Here is an 18,406-nt window from a genome sequence, read left to right on the forward strand (position 1 = left end):
ATGAGCTGTCTGGTGAGGTTAGATTCTGGAAAGGTTCCATCAGCCTGGAAAGTAGCAAAAATAACCCCTCCTGTTCAGTAATAATCTTTTAGTGTCACAAGCAGGCTTGCATAAACACTGCAATAAATTACTGTGAAATTCCCTAGTCGCCACACTCTGGTGCCTGTTCGGGTACACTGAGGGAGAATTCAGAATGTCAAATTCACCTAACAAGCATTTTCAGAGGAAACCCACGCAGACACAGGGAGAATGTGCAGACTCTGCACAGACAGTGATCCAAGCTGGGAATTGAACTCCGGTTCCTGATGCTGTGAAGCAACAGTGCTAACCACTGTGCTGCCATACTGCCAAGAAGGATGGGAGGCAGAAAACCGGGAAATAGTCCAAGTTTGATGTCTGTCATAGAATTTACAGTGCAGAAGGAGGCCATTCGGCCCATCGAGTCTGCACCAACCCTTGAAAAGAGCACCCTACTTAACCCATACCTCCACCCTATCCCTATAACCCACTAACCCCACCTAATCTTTTGGACACTTCAGGGCAATTTAGCATGGCCAATCCAGCTAACCTGCACATCTTTGGATGGTGGGAGGAAACCGGAGCACCCGGAGGAAACCCACGCAGACACTGGGAGAGAGTGCAAACTCCCCACAGACATGGGGAAGGTGTTGATATCGATCATTAAGGAGGTTATAGCTGGGCATTTGGAGAAACTCTAGGAAATCTGGAAGAGTCGGAATGGTTTTGTGAAATGTAAATCTTGCTTATTGGAGTTCATTTGAAGGCGTAACATGCTCTGGATAAAAGGGAGCCTATACTTGAATTTGCTGAGCATTTGATAAGGTGCCACATCAAAGGATATTGCAGAAAGTAAAAGGGGATAATGTATTAGCATGGGGATAGAAGATTAGCTGACTGGCTGGCAGAAAAGAGTATGTGTAAATGGGTCTTTACCTGATTGGCCGGATGTGATGAGTTAAATTCTGCAGGGGGTCTGCGCTGGGACCTCCACTTTAACAATTTTGATAATAACTGAGATGAGGGGAGTGAAGGCATTGGAGCTAAATTTGCACATAATGCCAAGATAGGTCGGAAAATATGTTGTGCAGAATGGCCCACCTCTCCTATTTCATGTCTGGTCGTGAAGGCACAAAGCTAGACGTCATCAAAGCTGTCTGTATTCATTGCACTAATCCCACAATCAAGTTGTGAAAATGTAATGCAGACACTTTGTTATCATCACTTGGCAATGTCTTTCTCCACCAGCTTATCTGAAACGATTTGTTTGTGCCCAAGTACCAATTCACTCATCACCCTGTAATTGCTAAACCACAGTTTTAAAATACTCCGATCCCTTTACAGTCTCGCTTCTTCCTATCTGTGGAGCCTGTATTGTTCCTATAAGCCGGAGATATTTGTGCTCCTTCAGATGAACGTCCCCAGAGTTCCTCACCATTGGCGGCAGTGCCTTTAGTTTAGAGGCGCGAAACTCTGGAATTGCTTCTCTAAGCCCCTCCACTTCGCAATCTGTTTCCTCCTTAAAACCTACCTCTCTTATCAAGCCTTCGGTTGTCTGTTCTAATACCTCCTTTTATATAGCATTTTGTGTTGGCTAATGCTCCTGCAAATAGCTTGGGATGTTTTATTAAGTAACAGGTGCTATATGAACACAAGCAGAAAGTGCAGGGACAACTCAGCAAGTCGGCAGCATCTGTGCACAGAGGAACCGAGTTAGGATCTCTCACCGGAGCTGAATTCAGGATCTCCCAACGGAGCTGAATCGAGGTGGTTTGGCCATGCTAAATCGCTCTTGGTGTTCAAAATTGCCCTTCGTGTTGGGTGGGGTTACTGAGTTATGGGGATAGGGTGGAGGTGTGGCCTTGGATAGGGTGCTCTTTCCAAGAGTCGGTGCAGACTTGATGGGCCGAATGGCCTTACATTCTATGATTCTATGAATCGCACCCGCAAATCGGCTCACCATAACGCGCGTTAAGCCACAGCTGGAGTACAGTGCGTAGTTCTGGTCACTGCACTATAGGAAGGAAGTGATTGCTCAAGAGGGTACAGAGGAGATTCACCAGGATGTTGCCTGGGCTGGAGCGTTTCAGCTTTCGGCTCTCGAGATTGGATAGGCTGGGGTTCTTTCCTTGGAGCCTGGGGGTGAGAGGGGGAGGGGGAGGGGGAGGGGGGTCCTGATTGAGGTGTATAAAATTATGAAAGGCATGGATAGGAAGGAATTTTTCCCCTTGGCAGAGGAGTCAATAACCAGGGGGTCATAATTACACCCAGAGGGTTGGGAATCTGGAACTCTCTGCCTGGAAGAGTGGTAGAAACGGGAACTTTCACGACATTTAAGAAGTATTTAAATGAGCGCTTGAGATGCCAAGTGCTGGAAAATGGGATTAGAGTAGATAGGTGTCTGATGGCTGGCACGGACACAGTGGGCCAAAAGGCCTCTTTCGCTGCTGTAAAAACTCTATGACAATGACTCTAGTTTATTCCTCTCCCGAGCCCTGTCATTTTCCTCCCCTCCAGTAGTTAGCAAATGGTCTTCTGAAGGGTACCATTGAATCTGCTTTCCATCGCTGTTTTAGACGATGAGATGAAAATGAAATGAAAATCGCTTATTGTCACAAGTAGGCTTCAAATGAAGTTACTGCGAAAAGCCCCTAGTCGCCACATTCCGGCGCCTGTTCGGGGAGGCTGTTACGGGAATCGAACCGTGCTGCTGGCCTGCCTCGGTCTGCTTTCAAAGCCAGCGATTTATTCCTGTGCTAAACAGCCCCAGTACCCAGCCCCAGTGAGTTTCCAGATCACTGATGTGGGGTAGGATTCTCCGTCCATTACTGCCGGCGAGATTCTCTGTCCCCGCTGCAGTAAATGGAGTTTTGGCTGAGCAACAAATTCTCCGTTCTCACTGGCGGCGGTAACAGGGCGAATTCGGAACAGAGAATCCTGGCTAATGTCACTTGCCAATCTCCTTGAGACACATCCACTGGTTCCGAACCCTTTCTCGTTCCTCCGTTCCTCCTTTTTTGAAGTTGTTTATCAAACCCCTGCTGAGTTTTTCAAGTGTAACTTTGGAGACCTGACACCTGCAATCACTCGACATGGGGGCAGAGATTATTGCTACCTCTACAAGTCAGAAGTGCTGCTGCCTCCACAGAACTAATCCCCCGACTCCAGCTGATGAACCTGTATGGAGGCTTCAGTGGTACTCGAGCACGAGGCAACTGAGAGCCCTGGAGTAGGAGAGCGTAAATAATAATCTTTATTGCCACAAAGAGGCTTTCATTGCAATGAAGTTACTGTGAAAAGCCCCTAGTCGCCACATTCTGGCGCCTGTTCAGGTACACCGAGGGAGAATTCAGAATGTCCAAATTACCTAATGGATAGAGAATCCGAGTAATGACTTTGTGTTTCATTGGGAAGCTAGCTGGGTATGTGAGGGAGAATGGAATGGAAGGATGTGTGAATTGGCCATGAGTGTGAGATGGTCACCTTGACCATGTAAAATTTCACATGTTGCTGAAGCTTTCGTCTTGCACTCATCAGGACAAACACAAGAATGCCAAATTTCAAAATGATTACAGCAATTTGTACCATAAGACATAGGAGCGGAAGGCCATTCGGCCCATCGAGTCCACTCCACCATTCAATCATGGCTGATTTCAACTCCATTTACCCGCTCTCTCTCCATAGCCTTTAATTCCTCGAAATCAAGAATTTTATCAACTTCTGTCTTAAAGACACTCAACGTCCCGGCCTCCACCGCCCTCTGTGGCAATGAATTCCACAGACCCACCACTCTCTGGCTGAAGAAATTTCTCCTCATCTCTGTTCTAAAGTGACTCCCTTTTATTCTAAGGCTGTGGCCCCGGGTCCTAGTCTCCCCTGCTAATGGAAACAACTTCCCTACGTCCACCCTATCTAAGCCATTCATTATCTTGTAAGTTTCTATGAGATCTCCCCTCAACCTCCTAAACTCCAATGAATATAATCCCAGGATCCTCAGACGTTCATCGTATGTTAGGCCTACCATTCCTGGGATCATCCCTGTGAATCTCCGCTGGACCCGCTCCAGTGCCAGTATGTCCTTCCTGAGGTGTGGGGCCCAAAATTGCTCACAGTATTCTAAATGGGGCCTAACTAATGCTTCAGAAGTACATCCCTGCTTTTATATTCCAAGCCTCTTGAGATAAATGACAACATGCATTTGCTTTCTTAATTACAGACTCAACCTGCAAGTTTACCTTTAGAGAATCCTGGACTAGGACTCCCAAGTCCCTTTGCACTTCAGCATTATGAATTTTGTCACCGTTTAGAAAATAGTCCATGCCTCTATTCTTTTTTCCAAAGTGCAAGACCTCGCACTTGCCCACGTTGAATTTCATCAGCCATTTCTTGGACCACTCTCTTAAACTGTCTAAGTCTTTCTGCAGCCTCCCCACCTCCTCCATACTACCTGCCCCTCCACCTATCTTTGTATCATCGGCAAACTTAGCCAGAATGCCCCCAGTCCCGTCATCTAGATCATTAATATATAAAGAGAACAGCTGTGGCCCCAACGCTGAACCCTGCGGGACACCACTCGTCACCGATTGCCATTCCGAAAAAGAACCTTTTATCCCAACTCTCTGCCTTCTGCCTGACAGCCAATCGTCAATCCATGTTAGTACCTTGCCTCGAATACCATGGGCCCTTATTTTACAGAGCAGTCTCCCGTGAGGCACCTTATCAAAGGCCTTTTGGAAGTCAAGATAGATAACATCCATTGGCTCTCCTTGGTCTAACCTAGTTGTTATCTCTTCAAAGAACTCTAACAGGTTTGTCAGGCACGACCTCCCCTTACTAAATCCATGCTGACGTGTCCCAATCCGACCCTGCACTTCGAAGAATTTAGAAATCTCATCCTTAACAATGGATTCGAGAATCTTGCCAACAACCGAGGTTAGGCTAATTGGCCTATAATTTTCCATCTTTTTCCTTGTTCCCTTCTTGAACAGGGGGGTTACAACAGCGATTTTCCAATCCTCTGGGACTTTCCCTGACTCCAGTGACTTTTGAAAGATCATAACTAACACCTCCACTATTTCTTCAGCTATCTCCTTTAGAACTCTAGGATGTAGCCCATCTGGGCCTGGAGATTTATCAATTTTTAGACCTCTTAGTTTCTCTAGCACTTTCTCCTTTGTGATGGCTACCATATTCAACTCTGCCCCCTGACTCTCCTGAATTGTTGGGATATTACTCATGTCTTCCACTGTGAAGACTGATGCAAAGTACTTATTTAGTTCCTCAGTTATTTCCTTGTCTCCCATCACTAGATTACCAGCGTCATTTTGGAGCGGCCCAATGTCTACTTTTGCCTCCCGTTTGTTTTTAATGTATTTAAAGAAACTTTTACTATCATTCCTAATGTTACTGGCTAGCCTACCTTCATATTTGATCCTCTCTTTCCTTATTTCTCTCTTTGTTATCATCTGTTTGTTTTTGTAGCCTTCCCAATCTTCTGACTTCCCACTACTCTTTGCCACATTGTAGGCTTTCTCTTTTACTTTGGTGCATTCCCTAACTTCCTTTGTCAGCCATGGCTGCCTAATACCCCCTCTGATAACCTTTCTTTTCTTTGGGATGAACCTCTGTACTGTGTCCTCAATTACTCCCAGAAACTCCTGCCATTGCTGTTCTACTGTCTTTCCCACTAGGCTGTGCTCACAGTCGATTTTCGTCAGTTCCTCCCTCATGCCCCTGTAGTTACCTTTATTTAACTGTAACACCTTTACATCTGATTCTACCTTCTTTCTTTCAAATTGGAGATTGAATTCTACCATATTATGATCACTGCCTCCTAAGTGTTCCCTTACTTTAAGATCTTTAATCAAGTCTGGCTCATTACATAACACTAAGTCCAGAATGGCCTGTTCCCTCGTGGGCTCCATCACAAGCTGTTCCAAAAAGCCCTCCTGTAAACCTTCAATGAATTCCCTTTCCTTGGGTCCACTGGCAGCATTATTTACCCAGTCCACCTGCATATTGAAGTCCCCCATGATCACTGTGACCTTGCCTTTCTGACATGCACTTTCTATTTCGTGGTGCATTTTGTGCCTCCGGTCCTGACCACACTTAAGCTTGTACATAACTCCCATTATGGTTGTTTTGCCTTTGTGGTTCCTCAACTCTACCCACACAGACTCCACATCATCTGACCCTATGTCGTTTAGTGCTATTGATTTAATTTCAATGCTAATTAACAAGGCAACCCCGCCCCCTCTGCCCACCTCTCTGTCTTTTCGATAGGTTGTGAATCCCTGGATGTTTAAATGCCAGTCCTGAACCCCCTGCAACCACGTCTCTGTGATGCCTACCGCATCATACCTGCCAGTCACAATCTGGGCCACAAGCTCATCTACCTTGTTCCGTACACTGCGTGCATTTAAATATAGCACCTTTAATTCTCTATTGACCGTCCCTTTTTGTTTTCTTAGTGTGGTGGACCTTGGTTTACTGAGCCTTTCCATACACTGTCATATTTTGTGGGATTGGGACTATCGTAACCGCTCCTGAGTTTTGTCTTTTCGTGCTTTTTTATATTCCTAAGCAGCTACGCTTCCCACTGATTACTTCACCTCTTGGTTCCCTGACTTTCCCTTCCCCTCCAATCTCTAGTTTAAAGTCCTATTGATCACCCTATTTACTCTTTTCGCCAGAACATTGGTCCCAGCTCGGTTCAGGTGGAGACCATCCCAACGGTATAGGTCCCCCCTGTCCCAAAACTGACGCCAGTGTCCCATGAAAAGGAACCCCTCTTTCCCACACCACTCTTTCAGCCACGTGTTAACGTCCCTTATTCTTGCCTCCCTATGCCAATTTGCACGTGGCTCGGGCAGTAATCCGGAGATTATGACCCTTGAGGACCTGTTTTTTTAATTTGAATCCTAGCTCTTTATAATCTCTAAACAGGTCCTCTTTTCTAGACTTGCCTATGTTGTTGGACCGACATGGACCACAACAACTGGATCCTCCCCCTCCCTCTCCAGGATAAAAGGTTGCTGATGGGTTGGTAATTTGATTTTGGAATTCCATGGAATTGGATTGGGAATCTATAGGCTCCTCAAGCTTCTGAAGAATTCACAAGGCTTTGACATTTGTTTGCAGAGACCGCTTCCCTCTGTGTCAATGTTCAAGCTCTGCACTATCAAGATTCTACATAATAATCCACCAGGATATTCCTGAGTATGTCTAAAGGAACAACAATCACTAAGGCCTTGGTTGAAAGGTTGCTAAGCATTATAGTTTGCTGAAATTAAACTCCCATGTTCCTACAAATCATTGTTTTAGTTGACCTTTAGTTATGCGCTTTAGCGTTGTGTCATCTAAAGAGACAGGGTCCTGCCAAGTCTGCTATCTATGGATAGCTGCCATAAACGTCACGTGTCCATTCCTGCCTGTGGCTGGCTGGCTGCTCAACTGTAGGAGGCAGGTGCTGTAGCCATTCACCATCCTGTGTGTAGTCACGTCGAGTGTTGCTGGTTTACTGACTGGCCTGGGAAGATCTTTGGGATGTCCCAAGATTTGTTTCTAAATTTTTCCAATTAAGGGGAAATTTTAACATGGCCTATCCACCTACCCTGCACATCTTTGGGTTGTGGGGGTGAGACCCTCGCAGACACGGGGAGAATGTGCAAACTCTACACTGACGGTGACCTGGGGCCGGGATCGAACCCGGATCCTTGTCGCCGTGAGGCAGCAGTGCTAACCACTGCGCCGTAGGATGGCCCAAGAACATGATCAGCCCTGTATTTAAAAATAACTTGGGCTTGTTTGTTTTTACACTGCCGGCTGGCCTATGAAATCTGATAGCTGCTTATCTAACACCATTGGCACTGAGATCACGAGTACATGCTGTATATCTTTCATTAGTTGTCGCTGTCAAACATTCTATAGCATCGATTGAACATGAGGAAATTCCGAGTAGGAAGGGAAATCGAGCATTTCATTCCTTGGCAGCCTAGGGACAAGGAGGCCATTCATTCCTTTGAGCACACTCCGCCGTTCAATGGGGCCATTGTTGCTCTGCACATCGGCATCATTTGTCTTCATACCTTGTCTTCATAACCCTTGATTCCCAACCTAACCAAACCTATTGATCTCGGACTGATTGGCTCCGGCCTTTCGAGGGAACGAGAGTTGCTATTTTTGATTCCCTCCTGTATGACCTGGTTTTGATTCTGTTGTGAATATTTGTTCCTCCAATCAGAGAGCATTTACGGAAGGCCATTAACATCTACAGGGTGAATGCTGGGGGTGGGGGGGCACTACAGTTTGTGCTTCTGGGATCAGTAGGGGCCGAGTGTCAGGAGGTGGTAGCATTGGTCCATGCAGTGCTTGTGTTCTGATATTCTTCCCATTGCTCTATTCTTGTTCCAGGTTGGATTCTTGAAGATCAGTCACAAATATGAAATCACGTTTCTGCTGCCAGCTAGCCAAAACCTGCGACAAGAGGCCAGCTCTTCCCCACTTCTGAACCTTTACCTGAAGCTGATCGACATAGCTCCTGTAACAGAAGGTGAGCGCCCTTTGCACTGAACACATTGGGGCTTGGCAAAAGAGGCAGAGGCGACATGAGGGAGTGCAATTTGTGATTATGATTCGGAATGCATTCCCCGTAAATAGAATCATAGAATCCCTACACTGCAGAAGGAGGCCATTCGGCCCATCGGATGTGAACCGACCCTCTGAAATAGCAGGCCCACTGCCCGGCCCTATCCTTGTAACCCCAACCAACCTGCACATCTCTGGACAGAGGCAGTTTATCATGGTCGATCCACCTAGCCTGCACATCCTTGGACTGTGGGAGGAAACCGGAGCACCCGGAGAAAACCCATGCAGACACGGGAAAGGTGCAAACCCCACACAGAGTCCTCACAGAAATTGAACCTGGGTCTCGTGCTGCCCCATGGTGGTGGTGGTGGTGGGGGGGTGGTGGTGGGGGGGGGGGGGGGGAGAGGGGGGGGGGTGTTGATAGGGCAAACTATATTGCTCACAGAATGGACAATGAAGAGTTGATTGGCTGAAAGGCCTCCATCTGCCCTGTACTAAGCTTCAGGTGATTCAGGATATGATGCTCTTGGTGGTGCCAGCCTTGGCTCACTTGCTGGCGATGGAGTGCTGCTCTGTTGAGGGATTTTAAATGGGACGTTAAACTCGGGGCCCCGTCTGCACGCTCAAAAGGTTTTTAAAAAATCCCACCGTACAATTTTCGAAGAAGGGTAGGGAGGGTTTCCCTGGCATCTTGACCAATATTCATCCCTCAACCAAAATCACCCAAAACAGACAACCTGGTCATCGTCATCACTGCAGTTGTCGGTTTTATCTGTGTGCACATTGGCTGCCAGGCTTCCTACACGACAAAGAGCTGGCACAGATGAGATGGGCTGAATGGTCACCTTCTGTGGTGTATGGTTCTGTTATTGTGTTTGATTGTCTGGATACTGACCAGCTGACCTTGCTGGAACATTTGTGTTTGTGAATCTCCGTTAACGCCTCCGCTGTGATACCTCTCCGGTCCGAACACCTGCTCTGTAAGTGTCAGTATTTCTGGTTAAGAGGGAGAGACCACCTTGGTGTATTTGAGATGCTTTAAAAGAAATACTTGTGTTTTTAAAACACCTTTCACAACCGTAGGGCATCCTAAAACGCTTCACACCAAGTTTTTTTAAAAGTCTGTTCACAGTTGCAGTGTAGGAAATACAGCAACTAATTTGCACACTGTGGGCGAGTTGTCTTGTGAGGAAAGGTTGGACAGGCTAGGCTTGTATTTGCTGGAGTTTAGTGTCAGAGGCAACTTGATTGAAACATGGCCAATGGCCACGCTGCGCCGGAAAAGCAACTCGCCGCGATGCAGCGTGGCCAAGACAGGAGACCCTGTTCCCAGGATCTACCCAGCTTGCTAAGCCTCGCGAGGTCGCTTTGGATCTCACGAGGTGTTGCAATGTAAATCCTGCCCATTGTGGTCACTTTTTGGCAGATCTGCAATTTAGAGCAAGACAGCTAGTCTCACTCTGATATGCAGATTCCCGAGGTACCCAAGGCTTTGGGATTCATCTCCTTCGTCTTGGAGATCTTAGTCGAGCGTTGTTTAGCACTGGCCGCCGCAAACAGCACTTGTGTTGGTTACCTGGCATTGCTGGTGCCAGCCTGGCTGTGCTACCTGGCAGTGCCAGGCTGGCACCCAATGTGTCCACGTGGCTCTGCCAGTTGGCAAGGGCACTGTCAGGATGGATGGCATCCTGACCTCCTTGAGGAGTTCCAGTGAGCAGAGCTCCCCACTGTACAAAACGGGGGGGCTGGGGTGCGTGTTCCCCATTCAGGCCCCTTGTACAACGCTAGTTGGGTTGAATAGCCATGTGTTTCATGGCACTGGGAAACGCGCAACCAAATGCGCTCGCTATGGGACTTTGTTTCCTTTTGGGAGAATCGAGCGCATAAGACCGTTTGGGGTGGATGAGGAGGCTGTTCCCTCTTGTGGTAGAATCTAGAACTAGGGGGTTGCTCCTTAATCAGGGGTCATCCAGTTAAGCGAGGTGAGGAGAAATATTTTCTATCCAGAGGGTTGTGTGTCCTAGGAACTTTCTTCCTCAAAAGGCAGTGCAAGCAGAGTTTTGAGTATTTTTGAGGCAGCGGTAGGCAGATTCTTGATAGACTAGGGGGGTGAAAGGTTATCGGGGATAGGTGGGAAGTTACATTTTGATGATCAGTCATGATCTTGCTGAACTCCAGAAGGGCAGAGTGGCCTACCCCTGCTCCTAACTCGTTATGTTCGTATCCCCAGAACACCACAGTGAAAATGACTGAGGGATAAACATTGGCCCTGTCGAAGTAATGGCCAACAAATCATTTGCGCCCAAGGGTTGGACGGGGCCTGGGGAACTCGTGTCTCAGCTGGACTGCGTTTGCGTGCCTGTGTCGTTGGGAAGGGGTTAAGAAAAGAAAAGGCTTCCATGAAGTGCCATAAACGTCTGTGGGGCCCGATCTTGAGGAAGGATAGCTTCCGTCCAGTTGACAGACCGAGGGAGAGCAGGCAGTCCTCTGCACACTCTCTCTCTCTCTCTCCGTAAATGCTTGCAGCCTCTCCGATTTGGAGCCAATTTTCCAGCCAGCTTGTAGACTTTGACTTTGTTTTCACCGGCCGGACGGCGGCCCTCGGCTGTCATCTCCAGGACCCACGGGAGAATGGAGAATTCACTCCACTGACTGGGCACCGATCGGGAGCTCAGTGTGTTTGCAGTGCTCTGGGACGCAGCCGGTTCCTCCCCCTGCTGCTTTCTTAACAAACCAGCCTTTGTGCTCCGGCTGCTGAACACTCCGTTTGCCACATGTCGTCGGAAGCGCACGTGATTAGGATACCCCATTTATATTCGAGGGAAAACAAGATGATAAATCACACCGATTTTCAAAATGCACAGCAGTCAACCTGCCGCAGCTCCAATCCAATCGGCACTGAGCTAAAAGCTAATTAAAAAATAAACCCAAGTCGAGGTCGCTTCCAATAAATCTAGCAATGCGCCAAGTGCAGGGCAGTAAGTAAACTCTCTGGGCATAACATTGACTCGGCACTGCACTGCGGTGCAGACCTTTTTTCTCTCTCACACACCGATCAGCACACTGGGATACAGCTTTGAGGTTGTGTGATGAACGGTTACTGCCTTATCATCATGTAAGGTGATGTCCCCTTTTAAGACCAGGCTTGGAACCCTGGGGACTCCGCCTCTGGCTCCGCCCATCTGGGAGCCATACATAAAGGCCTGCCTCATGGTCTGTATAGCAGTCAGCTCTCGTCCAAATCTGTAGCATAGTTATTAGCCTAATAAAGCCTTCTTTACAGTTTAACCTCTAAGCATCATTATTGAGGGTACCTCAATTTATTAGGCTAAACTAGATTCAGGATGGACGCAGGCCTAAAACCAGAGAAGCTCAATCTGGAAGCACGAACGCCGGAGGCAAAGGAAATTTTTTAATACTGGCTGCGGTGCTTCGAGGCCTACCTGGACTCCGCAGAGACTCCCATCCTGGGGTCACGCAAGCTGCGTCTACTCCACGCCCGGGTGAGTCACAGAATCTCCGCCACGCTCGAAAAGGCGACGAGTTATGAGGAAGCGATTGAGTTGCTCCGCAAGCGGTTTGTCAAACCCGTCAATGAGGTGCACGCCCGGCATCTGCTCTCTACCTGCCGGCAGCGCTCGGGGGAATCGCTCGACGAGTTTGTTGAGAAACTCACCGCGCTGGCCAGGGACTGTGACAATCAGGATGTGACAGGGGAAGTCAATATGAACCTGCACATCAGAGATTCTTTCGTGTCCGGCATCCGCTCGACCTACATCCGGCAGCGACTGCTCGAAAACGGGGCAAAAGACCTCCAGGAGATGCTAACGCTCGCCTCCTCGCTGGAGGTGGCCCGACACAACTTGGGTACGTACCCCGCGGACTCTGCCAGCCCCCCCCCGGACTTCCTCAGACTCGCCCGTATTACAGGCCTGCGCCACGCAGCGACCCGCTCACCATGGGGGCACACCTTGCTACTTCTGCGGGCAGGGCCAGCACCCACGCCCACGCTGCCCAGCCCGCTCCGCAATCTGCAGCGACTGCGGGAAGAAAGGGCACTTTGCGAGGGTCTGCCTGGCCAGACCCATGGGCCATAAAAACAAAGAACAAAGGCCTCGCAATGCTGCTGCGCACCGACCCGACACGTCCTCTTCTGACGTGTCATCAGCCTCTTGCGAATCATGGGAGCGGCCATCTTCTCGACCCGACACGTGCGACCAACGGCAGCGGCCATTTTACGACTCCGACTACCCGCGACTGGGTGCGGTCACCCTCGATCAAACTCGGCCAAAACACCTGCAGGACTCCATGATGCAGGTCCAGGGCAACGGGCACGACACTGCATGCCTCTTCGACTCCGGGAGCACGGAGAGCTTTATCCACACTGAAACGGTAAGGCACTGCTCCCTACGCACCCATCCCACATCCCAAACCATAGCCCTCGCATCTGGGTCCCACTTGGTACAAATCACGGGGTACTGTATTGCGGATCCCTCGATCCAGGGTGCCAAATACACCCGTTTCAAATTTTATATCCTCCCTCACCTCTGTGCCTCCCTGCTGCTCGGACTGGATTTCCAGTACAGCCACCGAAGCCTGACACTGAGGTTCGGCGGACTCTTGCCCCCCCCTTACGGTGTGCTGCCTTGCGACACTGAAAGTCGCACCCCCCTCGCTATTCGCTAACCTCACTCCTGACTGTAAGCCCGTCGCCACCAGGAGCCGGCGCTACAGTGCCCAAGATATGGCTTTTATCAAGTCAGAGGTCCAGCGTTTACTGGGAGAGGGGGTCATCGAGGCTAGCAACAGCCCTTGGAGAGCGCAAGTGGTGGTAGTCCGGTCCGGGGAGAAGAAACGGATGGTCGTGGATTATAGCCAGACCATAAACCGATTCACGCAGCTTGATGCGTACCCCCTTTCTCGCATCGCGGAAATGGTAAATCGGATCGCCCAATACCGAGTCTTTTCCACGGTCGACCTCAAATCTGCCTACCACCAGCTCCCCATCCGACCAAAAGACCGCCCCTATACTGCCTTCGAAGCAGCCGGCCGGCTCTTCCACTTCCTCAGGGTCCCCTTTGGTGTCACAAATGGGGACTCCGTCTTTCAAAGGGCGATGGACCAAATGGTGGACCAGTACGGTTTGCGGGCTACATACCCGTACTTGGACAATGTCACCATCTGCGGCCATGATCAGCAGGACCATGACGCTAACCTCAAAGTTCCTCCAGACCACCCGAGCCCTTAACCTGACCTATAACGAGGGCAAATGTGTTTTCCACACCACCCGGCTGGCCATCCTCGGCTATGTCGTGGAAGACTGGGTCCTAGGTCCCGACCCCGACCGCATGCGCCCCCTTAAGGAACTCCCTCTTCCCCGCAGCCTCAAGGCCCTCAAATGGTGCTTGGGGCTTTTTTCCTATTACGCCCAGTGGGTCCCCAAGTATGCGGACAAAGCCCGCCCACTCCTAAAGACCACCACTTTTCCCCTCTCGGCTGAGGCCCAATTGGCCTTCAACCGCATCAAGGCCGACATCATCCAGGCCGCCATGCACGCGGTGGACGAAACCATCCCTTTCCAGGTAGAGAGCGATGCATCAGACATCGCCCTGGCTGCTACCCTCAACCAAGGAGGCAGACCAGTCGCGTTCTTCTCCCGAACCCTCACTGCCTCCGAGATTCGACACTCTGCAGTCGAAAAGGAGGCACAAGCCATTGTGGAGGCTGTGCGGCGCTGGAGACGCTACCTCGCCGGTAGGAAGTTTACCCTCGTCACCGACCAACGGTCGGTCGCCTATATGTTCGATAACACGCAACGGGGCAAAATAAAGAACGATAAAATTTTGAGGTGGATGATCGAACTCTCCACCTCCTCGTACGATATCAAGTATCGTCCAGGGGAGCTCAACGAGCCCCCAGATGCCCTGTCCCGCGGCACATGCGCCAACGCGCAGGAGGACCGCCTGCAAGCCATCCACAATGACCTCTGCCACCCGGGGGTTACCCGGCTCGTCCATTTCATCAAGTCCCGCAACCTACCTTACTCAACCAAGGAGGTCAAGGCCATGGTCAGGGCCTGCCAGGTCTGTGCGGAGTGCAAACCGCACTTCTATCGGCCAGACAAGGTTCGGCTCGTGAAGGCCTCGGGCCCCTTTGAGCGACTGAGCGTGGACTTCAAGGGGCCCCTCCCGTCCACCAACTGTTATGCCTATTTCCTCACTGTGATCGATGAGTTCTCCCGTTTCCCATTCGCCATTCCCTGCACCGACATGACCTCAGCCACGGTGATTAAGGCACTGCACAGCATCTTCACCCCGTTCGGTTTCCCTGCTTATATCCACAGCGACCGGGGTACATCGTTCATGAGTGGTGAACTGCGTCAGTATCTGCTCAGCAAAGGCATCGCCTCGAGCAGAATGACCAGCTATAACCCACGGGGAAACGGGCAGGTGGAGAGGGAGAACGCGACCGTGTGGAAGGCTGTCCTTCTGGCCCTGCGGTCGAGAAATCTCCCAACCACCCGCTGGCAGGAGTTCCTACCCGATGCCCTACACTCCATTAGGTCACTCCTCTGCACGGCCACAAATGAGACTCCTCATGAGCGATTGTTTCGCTTCCCCAGGAAGTCTACCTCCGGGGTCTCGCTTCCACCTTGGCTGACGGCTCCGGGACCTGTTTTTCTCCGGAGGCACGCGAGGAGCCATAAAACGGACCCCCTAGTTGAAAAGGTCCGACTGCTCCACGCCAACCCCAGTTACGCCTACGTGGAGTACTCCGACGGCAGGCAAGATACGGTTTCCCTCCGGGATCTGGCGCCCGCTGGATCCTCCACCACAGACGCCCCTTCCCGCGCCGCTCCCCTGCAGGACCCGTCGCCCCCTACAACACACCCCCTTCCGGCCCTACCACCCGTTGGTGAGCTCCTACCCTTGCGCCCCCCCTTTACACACCCCGCCGGTGCCGGCTCCGCTACCCCCGGCCCTGCCTAGTTCCTCTGCCCCGGCTCCACTACCCCCGGCCTTGCCTAGTTCCTCTGCCCCGACCCGGACCGAAGCTCCGACCGCTGTGCTCCCGGATGTGCCCTCAACCGGGACGTCCGGGCCCGCCGCACCACCGCCCGAACTGAGGAGATCGAGGAGGACGATCCGGCTGCCGAGACGGATGGACCTATGATGGCACTTCACCCCCGCCGGACTCCTTTTTAAACAGGGGGTGAATGTGATGAACTGTTACTGCCTTATCATCATGTAAGGTGATGTCCCCTTTAAGACCAGGCTTGGAACCCTGGGGACTCCGCCTCTGGCTCCGCCCATCTGGGAGCCATACATAAAGGCCTGCCTCATGGTCTGTATAGCAGTCAGCTCTCGTCCAAATCTGTAGCATAGTTATTAGCCTAATAAAGCCTTCTTTACAGTTTAATCTCTAAGCATCATTATTGAGGGTACCTCAGGTTGAATCCGGAGTACAGCTTGAAACAAACTGGCTCGAGTCCCTTAGGAACTCAACAGCGATGTTTTAAGACTCTGGCAGGTAGATAGGGAGATGCTGTTTCCTCTGGTGGGGCAATCGAGAACTAGGGGGGGGGGGCATAAACTTCAAATTAGACTCCGGAGTAAAATCGGGAAATGTTTCTTCGTATTAAGGATAGTGAAGAGGCGACCATAGCGGTATTGACGCTGGAGCAGCGTCCCAGGGTGATTCTCTGGAGACCCGGGTTCGAATCCCATCATGTGGCGAGTGCTGGAATTTTGAATTCGGTAAAAATCTGGAATTAAAAGTCTAATCACCTTAAAAACCCGTCTGGTTCCCTAATTTTCTTCAGGGGAGGAAATCTTGCCCATCCTTGTGACTCTCGACCCACAGCAATGTGATTGACTCTTAATGCCCTCATAACCGCTTAACAAGTCCCACCATGGATTGCTATGGTTCAAGAAGGCAGCCCATCACCACCTTCTCGCAATAAATGCTGGCCTAACCACCCACGCCTGAATTCAAGAATCCAGAGATTTCCAGCTGGAAATTGATCATTATTTTGGTACGGACATTGGTTAATTGAATGATGCAGCAGCAGGTTTGAGGGGCTGAATGGCCTCCTCTTCATTGTTGTGGGGAGAGAGGTGCAGGGGGCAACCGTGCAAGGCACCACCATGCCAACACCTGGATTGTTCTAGGGGCAACCCTTGTCCCTGCTCCACTGATCACCCATAATTGCCATCGATTGCTGAAGCCTCTGGCCGTGCCCCCCCCCCCCCCCCCCCCCCCCCCCCGGTGCCCTCCGTGTTTGTCAAAGTGCTTTTCCTTCCTAGCTCTGCTGTTACCTCTTGGTATGTCCCAAGGATGCACATCTTGAGGTGGAGGCAGTCAGCTGCTCACCAATTCCCGTGGCCTTTGTTGCCCCTGGCGGGCGTCATCCGGGGCTGGTACAGCCGTGCTGCCCTATCCCGCGGTCTCATCAGAGAGGTGGAACTCTGGGGAGCTGGTGGCCACCATCGCCATTCCATGGGACAGGTTAGGGTTGGCAGCATGCACCCCTCCTCCTCCTCAGTGCTCATAGGGTCCTGGGATGGAGGCATCATAGAACAAAAGAACAAAGAAATGTACAGCACAGGAACAGGCCCTTCGGCCCTCCAAGCCCATGCCGACCATCTGGCTCTTCCAGCCCTGATGCCTGCACCATGGTGCCGACGCCCTCGGCGATGCTCCTCAGTAATTGGGACGAGCTCCGCAGCACCTCGGCCATTCCCATCTGCGAGCGGGACATGTCCCGCAGAACCTCAAGGTCAATCTGGTACTGGGTGACGTCGGACATTCTGCCGAGACCCTCAGCTGTGGCTGTCACCGACTGCGAGACGCCTTGGACACCTTCATTAATGGCGCGAACATTGTACACCAGGCCTTCCACCGCGATCGCTACCCTAGCAGTGTTGCCTTGATGCCAAGCATTGCCCGCAACATCTCCTCCTCCGCTTGTCGCCTCTGGGTCTCCTCCTGGACTGCTGGAGGGTCACTGACATCTCCCTCTGAATGTCCCGACCATACCCTAATGTCTCCATCAGCTCCGGGTAACCCTGTACCAGAGGCTCAACGTCCGTCTCTGACCCAGCTGGGTCCGGGCACCAGCAGACCCCCAACTGCTGTCTTGCCTGGGAATTCTTACCACACTATGCATGGGCATGGGGGGACGGGGGGGGGGGGGGGGGGGGGGGTTAGTCAGCATGGATTTATGAAGGGGAAACCATGCATGACAAATCTACTGGAATTCTTCAAGGATGTAACTAGTCGAGTTGAAAAGGGGAGCCAGTCGATGTGGTGTATTTGGACTTTCAGAAGGGTTTTGACAACGTCCCACATAAGAGATTAGCGTGTGGAAAGGAATTAAGAGCATGTGATTAGGGGGAATGTATTGAGGTGGAGAGAACAACTTGGAAACAAAGGAGCAAGAATAAACACAACTTTTTCAAATGGCAGGCAGTGACTAGTGGGATACCGCAGGGAGGCAGGCAGTGACTTGTGGGATACCGCAGGGAGGTTATGCTGCACTTATACAAGACACTAGTTGGAGCTCAGCTGGAATATTGTGTACAGTTTTGGGTGCCCCACTATAGGAAGGATGTGAACACATTGGAGAGAGTGCAGAAGAGGTTTACAAGAATGGTTCCTGGAATGAGAAACTTCAATTACGATGATAGATTGGAGAGGTTGGGACTGTTCTCCTTGCAGAGAACTAAGAGAGACTTGATAAAGATGAGAGGACTGGACAGAGTAAACTGGGAGAAACTGCTCCTGCTCGTAAAACCTTCAA

The 18,406-nt window shown here is 50.7% G+C and overlaps 1 protein-coding gene across 1 annotated transcript in view; it reads left to right on the top strand.

The window, feature by feature from the left end:
- The window catches only part of adissp (adipose secreted signaling protein), a 171,640-nt gene that overhangs the window by 55,861 nt on the left and 97,373 nt on the right, over positions 1–18,406 (top strand). Inside the window, exon 4 of the mRNA XM_072497678.1 lies at positions 8,431–8,569. Coding sequence (XP_072353779.1) covers positions 8,431–8,569 — 139 coding nt within the window. The remainder of the gene's footprint in view (positions 1–8,430; positions 8,570–18,406) is intronic.

The sequence above is a fragment of the Scyliorhinus torazame genome, chromosome 3 (genome assembly GCF_047496885.1).
Source record: "Scyliorhinus torazame isolate Kashiwa2021f chromosome 3, sScyTor2.1, whole genome shotgun sequence".
Taxonomy (NCBI): Eukaryota; Metazoa; Chordata; class Chondrichthyes; order Carcharhiniformes; family Scyliorhinidae; genus Scyliorhinus; species Scyliorhinus torazame.